At 50.6% G+C, this 19,520-nt stretch overlaps 1 protein-coding gene across 4 annotated transcripts; it reads left to right on the top strand.

Moving 5' to 3' along the window:
- Positions 1-1,413: 1,413 nt before the first annotated feature.
- On the top strand, positions 1,414-19,453 carry MCM5 (minichromosome maintenance complex component 5). 4 transcript variants are annotated; one of them, XM_075938037.2, is made up of 18 exons: positions 1,414-1,431; positions 1,891-1,972; positions 2,370-2,567; positions 3,604-3,730; positions 3,900-4,028; positions 5,627-5,799; positions 9,215-9,370; positions 9,901-10,067; positions 11,043-11,214; positions 11,416-11,527; positions 12,902-13,045; positions 13,460-13,525; positions 14,480-14,656; positions 15,489-15,601; positions 16,102-16,230; positions 17,089-17,231; positions 17,849-17,976; positions 19,028-19,453. In XM_075938037.2, the coding sequence occupies exons 3-18, from the start codon at positions 2,401-2,403 to the stop codon at positions 19,127-19,129; spliced, it is 2,205 nt and encodes a 734-aa protein (XP_075794152.1). In that variant the 5' UTR covers positions 1,414-1,431; positions 1,891-1,972; positions 2,370-2,400; the 3' UTR covers positions 19,130-19,453. The 4 variants fall into 4 exon arrangements, with proteins under 4 accessions (XP_075794152.1, XP_089637638.1, XP_075794147.1 ...); XM_089781512.1 differs by lacking the exon at positions 1,414-1,431 and having other exon boundaries at positions 1,735-1,972; XM_075938032.2 differs by lacking the exons at positions 1,414-1,431; positions 1,891-1,972 and adding an exon at positions 2,011-2,117.
- The last annotated feature ends 67 nt before the right edge of the window (positions 19,454-19,520 follow it).

The raw sequence follows: 19,520 nt of genomic DNA, 5'->3' as shown, positions 1-19,520 counted from the left end.
CGTCTAGATTGGCAGGATGCTTTTCCGCAAAAGCACTTTTTGCGGAAAAGCGTCCGTGACCAATCTAGACGCGGTTTTCCGCAAAAAAGCCCCGATCACCATTTTCGCGATCGGGGCTTTTTTGCAGAAAACAGTACTGTGTTGTCTACACTGGCCCATTTGCACAAAAGTCTTTCGGAAAAAGACTTTTGCCCGAATGGGAGCAGCATAGTATTTCCGGAAAAGCACTGACGATCTTACATGAGATCGTCAGTGCTTTTCTGGAAATTCAAGCGGCCAGTGTAGACAGCTAGCAAGTTTTTCCGCAAAAGCAGATGATTTTGCAGAAAAACTTGCCAGTCTAGACACAGCCTTCATGCGTATTAAAAAAAATCCACAGGAAAGCTAACTGAAGCTGGTCTTCTCCCCTCAATGTATTATTATTCAAGTTAGAAGAATTCATGCACACTGTACTGTTTAGCAAATGGTCTGGTAGCACTTTATAGACTAACAAAACATGTAGATGGTATCATGAGCTTGCGTCAGGTTTTCTTAGTGTATAAAGTGCTACCAGACCATTTGCTTGCTGGTTTTTTTTCCCGTAACAGACTAACTCAACAGACTAACTCAGACACCCCCTGAAGTTCCTGTACTATTGAGGGTTGCCAATTTTCCCTGAATGTATTCCTGGACGTTTCATCACATATGATCCTTAATTAAAGATTAATCTTTAATTCCTGGAGACTCCTTAGTCTGGCAATCCTAGTACTATTCTCTACACCAGAGGTGAAAGTAAGCTGGCGCACCCTGGTGTGCAGCTCTGGCAAGAGCTGGCAAAAGCCAGCAGGGAGCTATTTCAAGAGCAGGCAGGAACCCAGGTTGCAATAGGACAGTACCTGTAATACACTTTTAATTACTTTCACCGCTGCTTTACCTGAGTGTTTGTAAACTTGTAATATAACCACATGCTTTTCCACACCAGTCTTCCTGGAAGTACAGGTTGGACCTCCCTGGTCTGGCACCCTCGAGACCTCACCCATCTGGGACAAGGGAGTTTTGCTGGACACCAGGGAGGACGGTGCAAGGCTCCCTACTGGGCTTCTCTCCCCAGTCTCCCACCCTACAAGCTGCAGCAGCCTTACCACCCCGCGGAGCTCCCGGCAGCCCGGCTAGCTGCGGGCTCTGCCGCCCCATGAGCTCCAGCCCTCCCCCAACCTGCCCGCTGAGGACGCTGCTGCTCCATGCTCGGGATCCACTGCCCTGCGGGCCCTGCCACGCGGCTCCACGCCCAGCTGCTGGCAGCCTCTGCCGCCGGGGCGCGCTACTCGCTCCCGCAGCACGGCTGCTGCTGGAGCAGAGTCCCAGCCGCCCGGGTGCAAGCGGGACCTCCGCTCCCTGCAGCTCCGCAAGGGAGTCAGCTGCCCGGGGCCCAGCAGAGCGCGCCAGGGGGAGGTGACGCTGCTCTGGGGCCGGGACTCGCTTTTCCTTTTGGAACTGCCCGCAGGACAGAAGCACGTCACGGGCCCGGGCCGGGTTACAGGCGCGCGGGGGGGGCGGGATGCACCGGAGGAGGGTTCTCGAGGGGGCAGCCTACGGGGACCAGGCACGTGGGGCGGCTCGTTGGTGCGTCCAGCCAGGGGCGGCGGCAGCTCTAGACCCAGCAGCGCTGCCAGCCTAGGCCGCTCGGGCGCTGGCGGAGCCGCCCCAGAGCGCTGGGAACCGGGGACGGGGGAGGGGGGGGCGCGGCCGCCATTTTATCCCCCTCCCATTTGTCACGTCCCTCGGGTCGGGTTTTCGCGCCAAACAGCGCTTGGCCACACTGGGAGGCGGGGAGCGGGGCGGGGCTTCGGCGCCTCCTCCAATCCTCTTCCGTCTCCATGGCGACTCGCCGCTCGCTTCCCGTTCCGACAGGCCAGGAGGGAAGGTCGCGGAGCCAATCCCCGGCGTCAGGTTTCAGGCTGGCCAATAGGGAGGCGCGCTTCCGATGACTTCAGTACGTTTGTAGTCTCTTTCTCCCCCCTTCTCCCCCCCCCCGCGGCCAAGTTTTGCCGCGAAAACCGGCTGGTCCGCGAGTGCCTGGCGCGGGGCCGATTCGAGGGGAGCGGGAGCGGCGGGTCGCCCCGGGGCCTGTGGCCAAGGCGGGTCGGATGGGGGGGTCGTAGCCAGGGGGTCAGGTCGGGGCTGGGGGGCCGGATGGGGGGGTCGCCCCACCCGGGCTGTTGGGTGGGACCCCCTGGGGGTCGGGGGGCTCGGGTGCCGTTGGGGCTGAAGGGGGTCGGATGGGGGGTCCCCCCGGGCTGGGCGCAGAGGAGCGGCTGGGGCTGTTGCAGGGCGCGTGGGAGGGGAGCGCTCTCTGGGGAGCTGGACTGATCGTTTCCCTCTTTCTGCAGGTTGCCCAGGGCGGCGGAGCCAATTTTCACCATGTCCGGCTTTGACGATCCCGGCATTTACTACAGCGACAGCTTTGGGGGTGACCCGGCGGCAGATGAGGGCCAGGTCCGGAAATCCCAGCTGCAGAGGCGGTTCAAGGAGTTCCTGAGGCAGTACCGGGTCGGCACAGACCGGTCTGGCTTCACCTTCAAATACAGGTGCTGCTGAGGCAGAGAAGGAGCCCTTCTCACCAACTCTGTGTTTAGCCATCTGCCTTCTCCTTTCCTTTTGAAGGAACAGCTGTTTGCTTTCCTTGTAGCTGTGCACAGGCTCTCACAGAGCACTTTCAACTACAGATGCCAAACAACTTTTCACAGGATGGTCAGTGTCATCATCACTGTTTGGTCTGTTGGGGAAACTGAGTCCTTGAGTGGCGCAGTGATTTCCCCAGGATCACAGATCAGGGAATGAAAACTGGTTGTCTGACTCCCTGTCCTGTGCCCCATTCACAGTACTAAGCTGTCTTCCATGGGCCCACACTGCAAAGTATGGCTCTAGCCCTGAATTTCAAGTTCCGAGTTTGATGTTTCAGAATGTTTAGATCCAGGGTTTGGTTTGAGTTTCTCTTTAATGTAAGGATGTAACAGTTTTTCATCCAATGTCTTCTGAAATCTGTGAAGATCCTTCTGTGGACTAAATATTTTTCTACTTCCTGTGTATATTTTTGAACTGTAAGGTTTGTGATTCTTTTCTTTTATAAAGCATTGAATAAGTACTTAATTATCTGCAGAATGCATGGAAATAAAAATGAGCGCAGATCACCCAGAGACTGAGAAATAGCCAACCTTTCATCTTTTATTTCCCTGAATTCTGATTTTTAAAGTGAATGTTAATAACTGTTATTATATCATGCATTTTTAAAATTCAAACTTTGGGTGTGATAGACCTGATTACTTATGCTTAGAAGTATGTAAACTGTCTTTGTAACTCTGATAGCACAATGACACTAAGCATATTCGGACTAGAACTGGGCAGTTTTAGAAAGCGGATTTGGATGCCCTGTGAAAAATCTGTCCAGCAGCCTCCTTACAAAACTTATCTACTCTGCTTCCAACTTAATCAAGTCACTTCAAACAATTTATAGGATCCCCTTTATGCTGATTCACTGCCCTGGTCCTGCTGATTTACTTGCATTTGTTAAGAATTGCACTGTGCTTTCTGCTCTTCAAGTCTGAACTCCTTGTTGCCTCACAGGGATGAGCTCAAACGGCATTACAACCTTGGCCAGTACTGGCTTGAGGTGGAGATGGAGGACCTGGCCAGCTTTGATGAGGACCTGGCAGATTACCTGTATAAGCAGCCTGCAGAGCACCTGCAGTTGGTAAGAATGGGGAATACCATGGGAAGAAGGACATGGAGAACTACTGTAAGAGTAGCCTTAGAACTGGCAAGTTGCCAGCTAATCATGGGCAGTCAGCTGACACCAGTAGCCCCGATAATTCTTTGTGAGAGTGATAACCTGAGCTGTGATGTTCCCTCTCTCTCCCCAGCTAGAGGAAGCGGCAAAGGAAGTGGCAGATGAGGTCACCCGTCCTCGCCCAGCAGGAGAGGAGACACTTCAAGATGTCCAAGTCATGTTGAGATCAGATGCCAATCCGGCCAATATCCGTAGTCTGAAGGTGAGCTGAATCCACCCATGCTATGGAGCAGTGGGGGCAGTAGTTGTCCTCTGGTGAATTTGATTGTGGTGAGAGCTGTTAGAACAGTGGCGGCCAACTGCAGCCTGAGGGCCACACACGGTCCATCAGGGTTCTTTGTGTGGCCCACAAAACATTTTTACTGTTGCCTACAGTTTTGCTGGTTTCTCTTTGCTTAGGGTTTTTTTCCTACCAGAATTACTGAAATGACATGCATTTAAAGCAAGGGCATGTGAAGTGAGGGGAGTGCTGATATCACACAACATTGACTGCGAGAGTTGTGTGCTCTCTCTGCATCCATTCAAAGCATTGCTGTGGTTCAGTTGGCACATTCTGCAAATTCTAGGTACGCAAGCACCTTAGCAAAACTACCCTATCCTAGAAGACCATCTTGGTAACAAAAATCTTGCAGTCTACTGATATGAAGAGTCTCTCATTCAGCCCATGTACTAGCCTAGGTTGCCCGATGACTTACTCAAGGCTCAGATCAAGGAGTGAGTTGGATAAATGGTTTGGGGGTTGATCCATCTCTGCTCTGCTTACTGTGATGAAACTGCACCAGACAGCACGTATTCAACTCACTACATTTGATGGGATTTGCTAACTTTAGGGCTGTGCTACACACTTGAACATTGTGCCATTTGAACATTGGTTTGAGTCACATAGCTAAAGCCTCCTAGTGTAGCTACGTTAATAAAGGTGCTTGGACTGCTATAGCTTAGAATCATAGAACCTTAGAGCTGGAAGAGACCTCAGAAGGTCATCAAGTCCAGCCCCCTGCTCTAGGCATGACAATGTTTATTCCCATAAGTTTAGCACCTTTGTGCAGGTATATTCATATCTCTGTAATGACTTCAGTAAAATATTCTGCCTATCTGAAATAGCTAAATTGATTCCAGAACTGTGTACATCAGATCTTAATGGCTCTGTTGACAATTTTGGGGATGTCAGTGGATGGGTATTCTCATCTGTCCATTAGATGGTGAGAATTATTTTTGTGTCTCTGAGGGTTTTACTGAGGAACACTGTATTCTTCATCACAAACTTCTCTGATCAGTGCAAAATGCATCAAGAGACGTATCTATAGAATAATGAAGCATCTTGTTTAAAAAAAAAGCCACAGTCCCTTCCCTTTGGTGTGAGGCTATTCAGTGCCTTGTCTGCATGAGTCTGCTTCCCTGAGATGCACGCCATGGCTTGGAGCCTTAATGTGTTTCGGCAGAAGGGCTTGGAGAGGTAACAGACCTTTGAGCCAAGATACAGCAGAGCACCATTATTAAGGTGACACTCATAGCACGTTCTAAACTCAGCTGGCAGGCTATTGTATGGATCCAAACTACTGAGCAAAAATATGCTGCAGGAAGGTGTGTTTAGAGGGATGTACATGTTAATTCCAAACACTTCTTCTTGGTTCCCTCTGTGGGCAACACAGGGAAAGCTGCCCACAAAGCATCATAACCATGATCCTGGCAACTCTGTGCATAAAGGCTGCTGTGCTTTCCTTTCCCGCTGCCATGATGAGGTTTCCCTTCTCCATGTGTAAGATGTTTCCTTACCTTTCCCAACCTCTCCTCTCTCAGTCTGAACAGATGTCCCATCTGGTGAAGATCCCCGGGATCGTAATTGCTGCAACTGCTGTGAGAGCCAAAGCCACTAAGATTGCCATCCAGTGCCGCAGCTGCCGTAACACCATCAACAACATCGCCGTGCGCCCTGGCCTGGAGGGTTATGCACTGCCCAGGAAGTGTAATACGTAAGCAATGGGAATCCTTTCAGGAGTCGTGGCTAGGGTGGGGAGACTAAGTTAGGTCTCACTGGGTGTCCTGTGCCGGGATCTAGAGGACAATCATCCAGCCCTCTGCAGGATGGAGAGTCCTCTGTGCTCATGAATTAGTCTGTGATGACTTTTAATTTATCTGTGAATTGAAGGCCTTGCCCAGGTCCACATTGGTGGTGGGCAAGGGTGGTTAAGGCCAAATGTTAATGACCAGAATAGTGTAACTGAAGCACAGTCTCCTCCCTGCACCCTGGAACTTAAAGGGCACAGTCACACTCATGCATCTCAAAATGCCCTCCCTACCATCACAGAAATCCTTAAGCACTGCTGAGTCACTGAGTGCCACTGGGGTGCTCTGCATGGCCCGAGCCTTAAAAATAGATGATCCTTCCTTCTGGGGGCATCCAGTTGAAGAAGACTGCTTTTTACTAATACTTTCAATTGTTCAGTCCCCAGACAACACTTACTCTCTGTGCGTGTAAAAATCAAATACAGTCCTGGTCATCTGATCCATTTAATTTATTACCCTTCTCTGTCCCCCAATGAGTGCATTGCTCCTCCCAGTGAGCCATGTCACGATACACTTTCTCACACTGAGGCTGTGTCTTCACTGCTGTTTGTTTGACAGAAGTTCTGTCAGTCCAGAGGGTGAATAAACCACCCCACTGAGTGAAACAAGTTACACTGATATAAATGCGAGTGTGACGAGTGTTATGTCACAGGAGAGCTGCTCCTGCCATCATGGCTTCTGCCGCTCGCAGAGGTGGTTTTACTTTGCCTATGGGAGAGCTCTCTCCTGTCAGGCATAGAGCGTCTTTATCAGATGCAATGCAGCACTATACATGTAGGCAGGCTCTGAGTAATACCTTCCTCCACAGTCGACCCAGTAAAGTCAGTAGGGCTAGTGTATTGGTGCATTCAGCATAAATAAGGGGGTCGTGAAAATGGCTCTAAGCACATAGGGTGGGCTCCCTAAAGCTGCCATTCCGAGGGATTTGGATGCCCAGTTTCCATTAGAAATGCACAGGAGCAGAAATGTGCCAGTCTCTTACGTGTCTTTGGAAATCTGAGCTTTGGTTGAAAATGACTTCCGGTCTGTAGTCTCCCAAGGGACACTGGCTAATAAATCTGCATCAGGATGCTTTCCCTGCTATTCAGCCTACACTTTTCCTTTTTTAGTTTTCCACTAACCCTAACTAAACCTCTGTATTCATATGTAAATAGGTTTTCTCTTCCTTTGTATTATAGCCTCTTAGACTTTTGTCCCCACTTAGGCTTAGTTTGGTACATAACTATTTAAATGTCTAAAATCTTTCCCCATCGGTCAATCCCTTTTCCCTTAACCTATTTTATTTCTTTACTCTGAGCTTTCCAGTTTGTGTCCCTTTGTCTAACTCTTTGGAATGGGGAATGACTCTTAATGTGCATCTAAACAGCACCCAGCTGCTTTAATTTCCATTGGGCCCTGTAGCATTACTCTTCTACAAATAGCCTCCTCCAGTTTCTCACAGTCTAGGACAGGGGTTGGCAACCTGTGGCTCACTTAAGAGCCAAATATGGCTCGCAGCTTGAGCTCAGCCCCCGTCCTCCTCTCACAACAGAGAGTCCACAATGACGATCCAGCATTGCGCCCCCCACGCAAGATCGGAGCCAGTGCCAGCTTCTTGCATGCCAGATCCAGCTTGCAGGGAAGCATGTGCACGCTTCCTTATACACCCTACCTTCCCCTGTGCTCTGGGGAGGCAGGACACAGGAGCTGTGTGGCCTTCCCTGCCTGATGAGCACCAGAGTGCACCCAGCTGTGCCGATATGGGGGTGATGCACATTGAGCTTGCAGGTGCTGGGAGTGGGGGGAGGTTAAAATGGCAGCAGAGGTTCTAGATATTGGAGATGAGGAGTGGCTGGATTTCTTGAAGGAGTGGCACGTACGCTTCTTCCAGCACTGCCTGCAGACCCTGCCCAAGAGATACTCGTCCCTGAAGACCAGCAGGTACCAGCCAAGCTGCTCCTGCCTCCTCCGTGGCTAGACACCCACCCACACCCTGCTCCTGCCTCCCCTCCCCTCTGGCCAGACACTTACACCCAGCTTGCTCCTGCACCCTACCTCCCACCCAGATTCTGCACCCTCATCCATATCCCACTCAGTGACAGCTCTGTCCCACACACTGGACTCCTCATTTTTGGCCCCACACCAGAGCCTAGGGGGGGCCACAAAATCCACTAACCCTAGAACGCCAGAAGAGTTAATCTGGCATGAGACCTTGAACCTCAGTCCTCCCTGCACATCCTACCCCCACCCCACCATGGGGCTGGAGTACTAGGGAAATGAGGTGTTTCAGTTGGGGGTCACATTCAGTGAGGGTTGGGGTTTTTTGGAAGGGTTATTTTTTTTGCTTCTCACTTGTGTGGCCCCTGCTGATTTTTCTGAGAGACAGTGGCCCCGACCCAAAAAAAGTTTCCCATCCCTGCCATAAAAAAAAGACAACGGTGAAACCTTTTGTGTTGAACATAATATTTTACTTCAATTAAAAATGAAGCCTGTTCAGTAAGCCCGCAAAGGGGGCCCAGCCCCAGTCTGGCCACAAGGTCATAACACTCCTGCACCCCTCTTGCAAACACCAGTCCTCAGCCCATCATATGCCTGAACCCTCTGCCCTGAACCCCGTACCCCCACATCCCCATTCCCCTACCATAACTCTCCTGCACCACCCACACATTCCAAACTTGTGCGCTGAGCCCATCATACACCTAAGCCCCCTTCCCTAAGCCCCTCATACATCTCAACCCAAACTCCCAAATCCCCAGCCTCTGCCATAAGATTTACAGAAGATAGCCCGAATGTGTTCATGAAGCTGGATTTGACCATTATGAACTTCAAATAAATGTGCAAAAGATGCAGCAGCAGAAGTCCCATTATAAAAAGTCCTTGAGTACAATGTTTCATTTATGCTATTATTAATCATTATGTCAGTTATCAATAACCTTAAGTTGTATATTTTTAGACATGCAAATGGGCATTCTTATATGGCTCTTTGTTAACCACTTGTTCTGATTTTTTATGTAGTTTGGCTCTTGGGTTTGAAAAGGTTGCCGGCCTCTGGTCAAGAATGAGGTGGCTTTTCACTTGCCAAATCTGCCCATTTTTGGAGTTTCAAGGGAAACTTCTGGGAGGAGGAAGCAGGGAATCCCAGCGTGCCTTGCTGCCTGCTTCACTTATGGATCGTTAGGCAATGCTAAATAAAAGCAAAACTCAGCCTTGTCAGTTTACAGGGCATTATTCTCTGTAGCATCACTGGATGCAAATAGATCTTCCTGGTGGTCTCTCCTGAGTTCAGATGTCACTGACTAGTTTTGTATAACCTGTTTCTTTTAACATTCCTCCTTTGCTCAGGGAACAGGCCGGCCGCCCAAAGTGTCCCCTGGATCCGTACTTCATCATGCCGGACAAGTGCAAGTGCGTGGACTTCCAGACCCTGAAGCTCCAGGAGTCTCCGGATGCCGTACCACATGGGGAGATGCCCCGGCACATGCAGCTGTACTGCGACAGGTAATGCCAGTAAGATAATCCCTTGTAGCCTGTTCTGAGAGCTGTTTCAAGGAGAATCAGTGGCAGACCCAGCCATTTGCTGGGTTTGGATGTATGTGGGGGGCTCTCATCTTCCTAGCTTTTTGCAGGGCAGGGAGGATTGGGTTTGGTGAGGAATGGTTATAAACAAGATTTTGGAAACTTACTTGGTCCATACTTACATGCCTACCTCACAATTCTGTGAGGCTTAATGGTTTGCTAAGTGCTTTGATATCCTTGGATCATGTGTGCAAAGTTGAAAGGAGAGACAAACTGGAGCAGAAGAGGTTTTTCTTTTCTTGTTGAGCTTGAAGTGAAAATAGTGAATTTTGGTTTGAGGTTCTTTAGCTTGAGTGCCAGCTTCTTCGGTTCTCCAGGGGCCAGGAATCTATACACGTTGTCTAAGTTCAGATGGGAAGTAAAGGAAGAGAAGAAGCAGGGTTTCCATCTCTGATAGTCTTCCATCATATTCCTTTCTTATACAGAAATAACATTCCCCTTCCTCTTTTCAGATATCTATGTGACAAAGTCGTCCCTGGAAACAGAGTTACCATCATGGGCATCTATTCCATCAAGAAATCTGCCCAGACCAAAAGCAAAGGCCGGGATAACGTAGGAGTCGGGATCCGAAGTTCTTATATCCGTGTGGTGGGGATACAAGTGGACACGGATGGCTCAGGTAAAATTTTACATTGGTTTCCTTTCTGGCTTGGTTATGACATTGTGTTAGAAAATCCTCCATTCTGAGCAGCCTTTACCTGTGACCTCCAGCTAGGGTTGCCATAGGCATGAGTCCCAGGTTTTCTGTGCATATGCACTTCTGCTTTCGTATAGAGATCTGTGCTGCTTGTGCTCAGTAAAAATTCAACAGGAGACCTCATCAGCTTTAGAAAAATCCAGCTCCTATTTCAAAAGCACACATGGTTTTTGTTCTGCTCCCAATTCAAGCACCCCCAAAGCCTCAGGCATAACTTCCTCAAGGTTCCTGTTTTCCTCTCCCTAGCATCAATCAGGCCTCTGATCCTTCTCCCCACAGCAGGCATGTCACTTTCCAAGGTTGGTTGCTGTTAGCTGAGCCAACTTTTAAGTCTTGACTCTTTATTGCAGAACAAAATAAATGCCTTGGGGCACGTCTACACTACTGGACAACGTTGAATTAAGATATGTAACTTCAGCTATGTTAATTGCGTAGCTGAAGTCTAAGTAGCTTAGCTCAGCTTTTGGCGCTGTCTACACTGCAGGGAGTGGAAAGAAGAACACTCTGCCTTCTAATTCCCTTATTCCTTGTGAAATGAGGGTTACTGGCATCCACAAGAGCACCCCTCTGAGTTTGAATTAGCTGTCTTAACTCAACTGCTAATTCGAACCCTGGAAGATCAACAGCAGCAGCTTCGATCTTTCTCTGCAGCATAGATGTACCCTTACAGTCTTCTCTTTAAAACTGCACTGTCAGGCTTTCGTAGCAAACTCCAGTCCCTGCTGTGTATAATTAACTCCACTATCCTTTCATTGTGACTGTGTAACTGCTTTACTACAGTAGTGACCATCCCCGCAGTTAGATTCTGAGGAAAACCGGTGGCCAGCCAGGCTTGATCGAGGTTCATCTCTTCTGATGACAGTTCAGTCATCAGTAAACTGTCTCCACCCTTTCTAGGCCGCAGTTTTGCCGGCTCTGTGACTCCACAGGAAGAGGAGGAATTTCGCCATCTCACTTCCATGCCCAACATCTATGAAACTATTGCCAAGAGCATTGCACCCTCTATCTATGGCAGCACTGATATCAAGAAGGCCATCGCCTGCCTGCTGTTCGGTGGCTCCCGCAAGAGGTCAGGAAAATGTGTCAGACTGGGAACAATGGGTAGGGAGGGAGGGGGAAAGATGCTATACAAGGCATAACCCTCCCTCCCCCTGGGATCCTTTTCTGTTTGCTAAGAGCAGAAAGGTTCAGTTCAGTGATGTATTTTCTTGTGCTTTGTCTAACCAGAACACACCTCCCCTCCCTTCCTCCCTCCTGCCTCTCTCTGCAGGCTTCCAGATGGGTTAACCCGCAGAGGAGACATTAACCTGCTTATGCTGGGAGACCCTGGCACAGCCAAGTCCCAGCTCCTGAAGTTTGTAGAGCAGTGTTCACCCATTGGGGTAAGTGCCTTAGGTTACTTCTTTATCACCAGCAGAGACTTTGTATCAAGACAAGTTCCATGCGTTATTGAGAATCAGAGCCAGTAGATGACTCCATTGATGGTTCATGGGGCAGAATGGAAGCCAGTGTGTGCTTGGAGAACAGTAGTGATGAGCCCTTGGGCCAGCTGATCACAGTTAGACAGCAGAGGAATGGGCAGATATGGGTCAGAACTAGGGATGTTAAATATTGATTAATTGAATAGTCGAGTAACCTCATGAATTCTTATTGGTTACTTGACTATTCTGTAGTCCCCAGGGGCGGGGCTGGCAGGCAGTGCGCTTTGGCCCTGCTCCCAAGGGGCCCCCTGCCACTCCATACCATAACAGAGGCAGCAGCCCAGGGTGGCAGGTGGGAGCTGGTCTGCAAGGGGAGCCAGTTTAAAAACCTGATACAGAAGCAGCATTGCAGGGTGGCAGCAGCCCCTGCCCCGGGGGGTCTGTGCTTCCAGACCTGGCATGAGCCCGGGACTCAGCTGGCCCGCCTGCCCACCTGGCTTCTAATGCACTTTAAATGCAGAGCCACAGCAGGGGTAGGTCCCAGACCAGGCACGAGCCAGGACTAAGCTGGGCTGCTGGTCAACCCGCTAAAAAATTTACTGGTGGGGGGGGGGGAGATGGGTGTAGTTGATAAGCAAAAGCGTATAGGTTAATGCTATCAGTCAATTGACTACACTATTACATCCCTAGTCAGAACTAGGGGGCCTTTCTTACAGGGTGACTCTCAGAACACAGCTATGGTTTATTGGATATTTAACTGGGCATATTTTCCCCAGCCTATTGTCCAGGCTGGTTGAGCTGCATGTAACCAACTGAACTAACAGGGAAGTTGGAAAATCAGGTGAAATAATTTTGGTTGACTGCATCTCTTAGATGCTGAATTCCAAACTGAGTATGGAACTTTTATTTCCATCCATGTTTTTTCTGCTGTTGCCATAGGTGCTACATCTAGCTCTCCGTCTTTCTCTTGACTGAAACAAACATAACTCCACAGCCTGCTGAAGTGACCAGATAAATTACTCTCTGTATTTCATAACTGCATCATTAGCCTCTGAGCCCTCTAATGCTTTCTTACTACTTAGCCCAAACCCTGACTAAATAAAAGCCCCTTACTCTATACCCTGAAGGCTGCCAAGCACTGGCCTCAGTGTTTGTAATGAGGAGGTGCTCCCCTGGGCTCAGAATCTCACCGAGCAGCTGCTGAGCTAGCCTGTAGCTGTTACTGTTTTGAGGTCACAGCTCGGTGCTGCATTTCCTTCCCTCCCTGGCTGAGTAATGCAGGGTTGAGGTTGCCATGATGCCTGATCTACTGTCCTCTTTCTGTCCTTCCCTCAGGTGTACACCTCGGGGAAAGGCAGCAGTGCAGCTGGCTTGACAGCCTCCGTGATTCGAGACCCCTCTTCGCGGAGCTTCTACATGGAGGGAGGAGCCATGGTTCTGGCAGATGGAGGAGTGGTCTGCATTGATGAATTTGACAAGGTACAAACATAGCATGCTGTGCAGTGCTCAGAGGAGGATGTAAAGGGGGGGCCTGGGGTACATGGGGGAGCAACAGTGTTCCTTTGCCATGGTGGGAAATGTATCCTGGAAGGGAAGGGAGTTACCTATAAGTATGGTGGTTTGTGCTACAGTGTTGAAGGGAGAGGGTTGTTTGTGGTGCATGGAGTCCTGTGCCCTATGGGTGAGGGCAGGAAAAGGAGCTCGTATCAAGAGGCAATTGCAAGGGAACTTTGTCTGTGTGCATCAAAACCAAGTGAAACGTGACTGTCCTGGAGGCGGGAACAGTACTGGCTGCGTGCGGCTGTCCTGTGAGCCCCGCCTCCAAGAGAGATGTTCAACTGAAATCCAGTGGGTGTGAACTGTTTTATTTTTTCCTCTCCACCCATTGACAAGATGCGGGAAGATGACCGAGTGGCCATCCATGAGGCTATGGAACAGCAGACTATCTCCATCGCCAAGGTGAGCCACCAGCAAACAGCATTGGCCTCTGACTTGTGTTGAACCGTTTGTGAAAATGCAGCACAGCTGCTGAGACTGGGGGAGAGAAAAGGGAGGGAGGAGCTGTAGGGGTAGGTCCCTGAATCCAGCTCAGGGCTTCTTGTGGCACAGAGGGACTGGCTTTCATGGATTCAGAGGCTTTTGCCAGAAGGTGGCTGAGCCTCGAGGGTTGCCCTGGATTTCCTGCTAATCATTGGTTTGACAAATTGTCCAGTCTGTGGGGTTTGGAATTACTGAATGCTTTGGTCTAGGAGCAACAGGTCCTGCTCTGGGTCCAAGAGCACCTATAGGGAAATCCTCCTCCAGCTCAGCATGAGGAGAACCAAACTTCCTGTCTTCCTTCCCAGCTGCCATTATTACTGGTAACTCTGCCATGGCCCTTGCTCCTTCGGTTCAGTCTCAGGGGTAACTTTTGACTCCTCTCTCTTTCTTCTGCTGCCTAAACTTATGGGTTTTGCTCTTGCCAAATCAAACTACTTCCCAATACTGATCTGTCTGTGCAACTCCGCCCATGCTGTTCTGTATTAAATATGGCTTCCACCAAAGGGTGGCTTTAGTGAGGTCTTCCTCAAATGAGGTTCACATGGCTGCGCAGTCTCACCAGTAGGAGAAGGTAACCATATGGGGTTGGAAGGCTGGGAGCTGGCCCTTCCTTAGCCAGCAGGATGCCGCGTGTGGAGCCTTATTTAAAGTGTGTGTGTGTGGGGAGGGAGGGGGTTTCTTCATGACTCTGACAACCAGAGGTAGAAGAAATAGTTAAATAACTTTTCCCACCCTGGCCCTCTGCCATCCCACGATGCTCGTGTGCGATCCTGACATCATACACTGCTCTAGAGGCTCTATTGGGAGCCAGCAACATGGTTATTTTGTTGATGTGGGCTTTGACCTCCACCCCCGCTACTATTTCCCATGCAGGCTGGTATCACAACCACTCTGAATTCCCGCTGCTCAGTCCTGGCTGCTGCCAACTCTGTCTTCGGGCGCTGGGATGAAACCAAAGGCGAGGAGAACATAGACTTCATGCCCACAATCTTGTCCCGATTCGACATGATCTTCATCGTCAAGGATGAGCACAATGAGGAGCGAGACATGGTGAGGGCAGGCGGTGGGCTGGGTGCTGTGACTTGACTGGGGTGGGTAGGACACGTGCAGCAGGGGTATTGGCAGGGGGACATGTTGGGACAGAGGATTTGTGGAAGGGGGCAATGGAGGAAAGTGTTTACTCAGCTCACCGCCTCCGTCTGTCCAATGCCAAGTGGGTGATTTGATTTAAAGTATCTTGCAGTGGACCTTCTACAGGTTGGACATCCCTGGTCTGGCCTGACCGGTCCTTATGAGAGATTTTGCAAGGCCAGGGGAGGTAATTTCTGCCCCTCCCCACCCCGCCACTTCCAGCCCTTGGTCTCCTGGCAGCTTCCCACCTCCTGCTGCCCTGCTGATCCCTCTTGTCAGCCGTCGTTAGCACATGCTGGACATCCCTGCTGTCAGATCGCTGTGGGTAGCCCACTGCCATGCCAGCCCTGCAGGACTCCCTACAGCTGGCCCTCCACTGGGACTCTCTGGTCCTGCAACATCCGTGCTGGACCACTGCTGTTGCTGGACCAGAGTTTCAACCTATACCAGCTGCCCTTTTTTTAGCCAGTCTGAATACAGCACAGTCACTTTGGGTTTGGGGAAGGGAAAATAAATTTGGCAGGGACTGGAAGAAAGAGTTAAAGGTGTCTTCTGCGGTCCTGGACTCTGTGCACTAGGTGCCTATCCAGGTCGTAGCTTTAGAACAAAGAACAAGACCCATCTCTTCTCCTGACTGGCCCAGGTTGAGAAGGGCTTTTTCTGTTTTGCCTGGCACTTGTAACAGACCAGAATGTCTGTAGCATTCAAAGGGTGGTAGGAATTCTGTTATCCACCTCCCCGCTGCTTCTAGACGCTGGCCAAACACGTGATGTCGCTACACGTGAGCGCCCTGACGCAGACCCAGGCCGTGGAGGGCGAGATTGAGCTGAACAAGCTGAAGAAGCTGATCTCCTACTGTCGAACGTAAGTCTGCAGCAACTCTCCGGTGCTGTGATGATTGGGCCAGGCATCAGAACTGTGGGCAGGCTGCAAAGCTTGCTGGGCATGTCTCGTGGTGTGCTGTGCTAACGTGCTTTCTGCTGTGCTCAAACTCCTGCTGGGACTTAAGGTTACACTCAGCAATTTGGGACCTGCTGCTGGACTGGTCACCTCCCTGAAGTGATTTCATTTAGGTGGGCCCGGTACCAGACTTCTAATTCCTTAGTGGGAGCCCTCAGCACCCCTCCTTTACAGTCAGCCCCCAATGTCTTGGGTTATTTCCCTCCCTAGTTTGAAGGAGGACCTGGTCTCCTCCAGGGTTCTGCTCGAGATGCTAGCAGGGTAAGTTCTCTTCAGACTTAGACTTACCAGGGTGGTGGAAGGGGAAGACCCTCCACCATTGCACTGCATAGCTAGGGGCTTGCAATTATGTCTCTTTCCCATGTGTCTTCTGGCTCATGGTGCTTCCTGCTTCCTTCTCTCAGGAAGTGCGGTCCACGCCTCTCGGCAGAGGCTGCAGAGAAGCTGAAGAACCGCTATGTCCTGATGCGCAGTGGAACCCGCCAGCATGAGCGGGAGAGTGACCGCCGGTCCAGTATCCCCATCACCGTCCGGTGAGAAGCACACCTCTGCCCAGGTGCAGGGAGGAAGGCAGAGAATGTGAACCTCAGGGCATGGGGTGACACTATAAAGAGCATCTGGCCACTATCCACGGCTGCGCACGCTCCCGGAGAATGGAATAGGCTTGGGTTAACTCCAGACCTACATGGAGTTGGACCCTGTTAAAGCCACCAGAACTAAGTACATGTTCTCAGGCTCTTCTGAAAGTCCTGTAGTCCTAAAGATGGCTGCTCCTTTCTCCTCCTGTGCCCACCCAGATGTCCTTAACACTACTGCCTTCTGCTGGTGTAGGGATTGTGAGACTCCAATGCAGACCCTCACTAATAGGTGGGGTAGCATCATGCAGACCTGAGAGAGCTTCGCTACCTAAGGGAAGATGGCTAGAGCAGAGTAATGGCTGCAGACGTAAGGGTGTCTCCAGGCTGCTCCTGGCTCTCACTCATGATGGATGGGAGGGAAGATGTTCCTTCTAGTCAGAATCCCCCTGTCCCCCATTTCCCTTCTCCTCCAATTTTAATGACTAGAGCTAGAAGTGTATCTGCTTAGTGATAACTGTTAACTGATGTCCAGTGCTTGGAGGTGGGAGGGCTCTCCCTTGGGATAGGTGTTTCCCTTGGGTGGGGAGAGACCTGGGATGCGTAGATCCCAAGGCCAGAATGGTCCCTTGTGGTGATTTAGTCTGATCTCCATATAGAACATCCCCCAAAACAATTCCTGGAGCTGGGCTTTTAGAAAAACAGCCAATCTTTAGAGCCCTGCAAATTTGTGGGTATCCTCATCCATGAGTAATGGGCCCGGGGAAGTGGAGTTCCATGGTGACTTTATTAGAAAGGTTTCCCTGTGGTTCCCAGGCAGCTGGAGGCCGTTGTGCGGATTGCAGAGTCTCTCAGCAAGATGAAGCTTCAGCCTTTTGCCACCGAGGCAGATGTCGAGGAGGCCTTGCGGCTCTTCCAGGTGTCCACGCTCGATGCGGCCATGTCAGGCAGCCTGTCAGGTGAGGCCCTAAGGGAGTTGTGTAACCCCCTTGCTCCAGAAGCCTCCTGAGATATCAGTGATCTCCTTTGAGAACCCACTCCCCTCTGACCAGAGCATAGAGAACAAATCCAACCTCACAGCAACATAACTGCTGGGCAGCTGTGGTGCTGACTTCCCTGGGGCAGGGCTGCAGGTGCCCCTCATTCATTCTGGGGTAGGTGTCGTTATGTCACTGCTCTTCGGCAGAGGATTAGTTTGGTGCTATCTGTAGTGGGTGGGGAGCATGGACTCCCAAACCCCAGAGGAGATGCTTGAGTGAGTGTTTTTTAGCTCAGAACAGCAGGCCCAGGAATGGTGGGAGTGTGAAGGCTGGGAAGGGACGTAGTCAGGGAAGTAGGCCCCTGACTACACTGTTCCTTTTAGATATAATCTTAGCCAGGGGATTTGCAGAAGCATGTGACTGTCGGAAGATGAGATGAGGAGGATTCAGCCTGGGTGTTTGATAGTTGGTCACCTGTTGGGAAGTCCAGGGTTGTCCTGATTGCCTCTTGTGGAGAGGGGGCAGATTGGATCTCATGCAGGGCGTGTGAGGTCTTCTGGGGAGCAAGGATCTCTCATCCAGTATCTCCTGTCTAGGAGTGGAGGGCTTCACGACACAGGAGGATCAGGAGATGCTGTCCCGCATTGAAAAACAGCTCAAGCGCCGCTTTGCCATCGGCTCCCAAGTGTCAGAACACAGCATCATCCAGGACTTCATGAAACAGGTGAGCCTAGTGGCGGTGGATTGTTCCTGGGGAATAATCTGAAGGACTGTGAACAGAGAACCTGCAAGATCGCTATGGCTGCGAGCACTGGCCAGGCTCCTCCTCCTGCTGCCTGTGTATCTTCCCAGTCAGCTGAGTGCCAGGGAGAGGTGTGAAACCAGGGCAGTGGGTGAGTGTCTAGGGAATGCTATTGGGAGTTCTCCATTCTGTGTCAGCCCTGGGATCCCATAACACCTCACTGCAGCTCCTCCCTATGTTTCCACTGACATTGGAACAGTCAGAATTTCAGTCGAAGACATAGAGGAGAGTTCATCCTATATTACAACATGGCCCTTCCCTATGTAAGGTAAACGTCTGGCAGTCTTAAATGACGTCAGTGTGGTTTCTCACAGGCCTAGGGTACATTTTTTCTAAGCGGGCCACAGCACCCACTAAGGATGTTAAGAAGTGGGTAACTAACGAATCATGTACTCAATACAGTTTGTATCGAGTACGCAATTAGTTGACAAAGAGCCCTGCTGTGGCTCTGCAGTTTAAATGTAGTAGGAGCCAGGTGTGCAGCTCTTACTATATTTAAACTGCAGAGCCACAGAGAGGGTAGGTCTGGGACCTTGCACAAGCTGGGACTGAGCAGTTCCAGTTCGCACTGGGTCCCAGACAGCTGTGCTTCTGCCTCTTAAATGTAGTAAGAGCTGTGGGGCTCTTACTACATTTTAAAGGCAGCGGGTTGGGACCTGGTGCAAGCCAGGACTGAGCAGCTTGCTTGATCCCAGTTCATGCTGGGTCTGCAGCAGGTCCCAACAGGGAGCTGGGATAGAGCCAGCAGCGGGGGAGAAGGGGCACTGTGGATACGGTCCTGGAGGAAATCAGCTTTGAAACCGGCTCCCCCCAGCACTGGTTCCCGTTTTTCCCCCAATAAAGAGGCAGCTGATATGGAAGCAGCAAGGGCAGGGGGGCAAGCACATCCCTAGCACCCACAGCTCATGGCTGTTCTGTGAAAAGCTCCTAAGGGATTGCCATTCTCCCACTCTTCTTTTTTTTTTTTTCCCAGAAATATCCCGAGCATGCTATTTACAAGGTGTTGCAGCTCATGATGCGGCGCGGTGAGATCCAACACCGTATGCAGCGCAAAGTCCTCTATCGCATCAAGTAATTTCACTTCCTCACTCTCTCGCTGGTGGCCAAAACCATCCTAAGGGAACTGGGCCAGCTGATGCTGATGAGGATGCTCCTTCACTCACAGCTTGCTGGAACTCAGGTGAAAGCGCTGTAGTGCTGGTCTCGACTGTTCATGGAAGAAGGCTCCAGCTGGGCAGCTAACTGGGAGGGCACCTCAGGTTTTAACCAGAGTTTGATGACCGGAAAGACTCCTTGTCATGTATCATAGCTGCTCTAGGGAACATCATGATGACATTTTAATAAAACATTGCAAAGCTTTTAGTTGTATTGAAACTCCCAATAAAAGGTAATGTTGGTACCAATGGCTTTGTGTTCTAAAGAAAGCGGAGGGAGGAGTTTTTCCCAGGTCCCATTTGTCATTCTGC

Source organism: Pelodiscus sinensis, chromosome 1, assembly GCF_052426305.1.
Source record: "Pelodiscus sinensis isolate ZL-2025 chromosome 1, ASM5242630v1, whole genome shotgun sequence".
NCBI classification, from domain to species: domain Eukaryota; kingdom Metazoa; phylum Chordata; order Testudines; family Trionychidae; genus Pelodiscus; species Pelodiscus sinensis.
The sequence above is the reverse complement of the archived record's forward strand: the minus strand, read 5'-3'. Positions and strand labels throughout refer to the sequence as shown.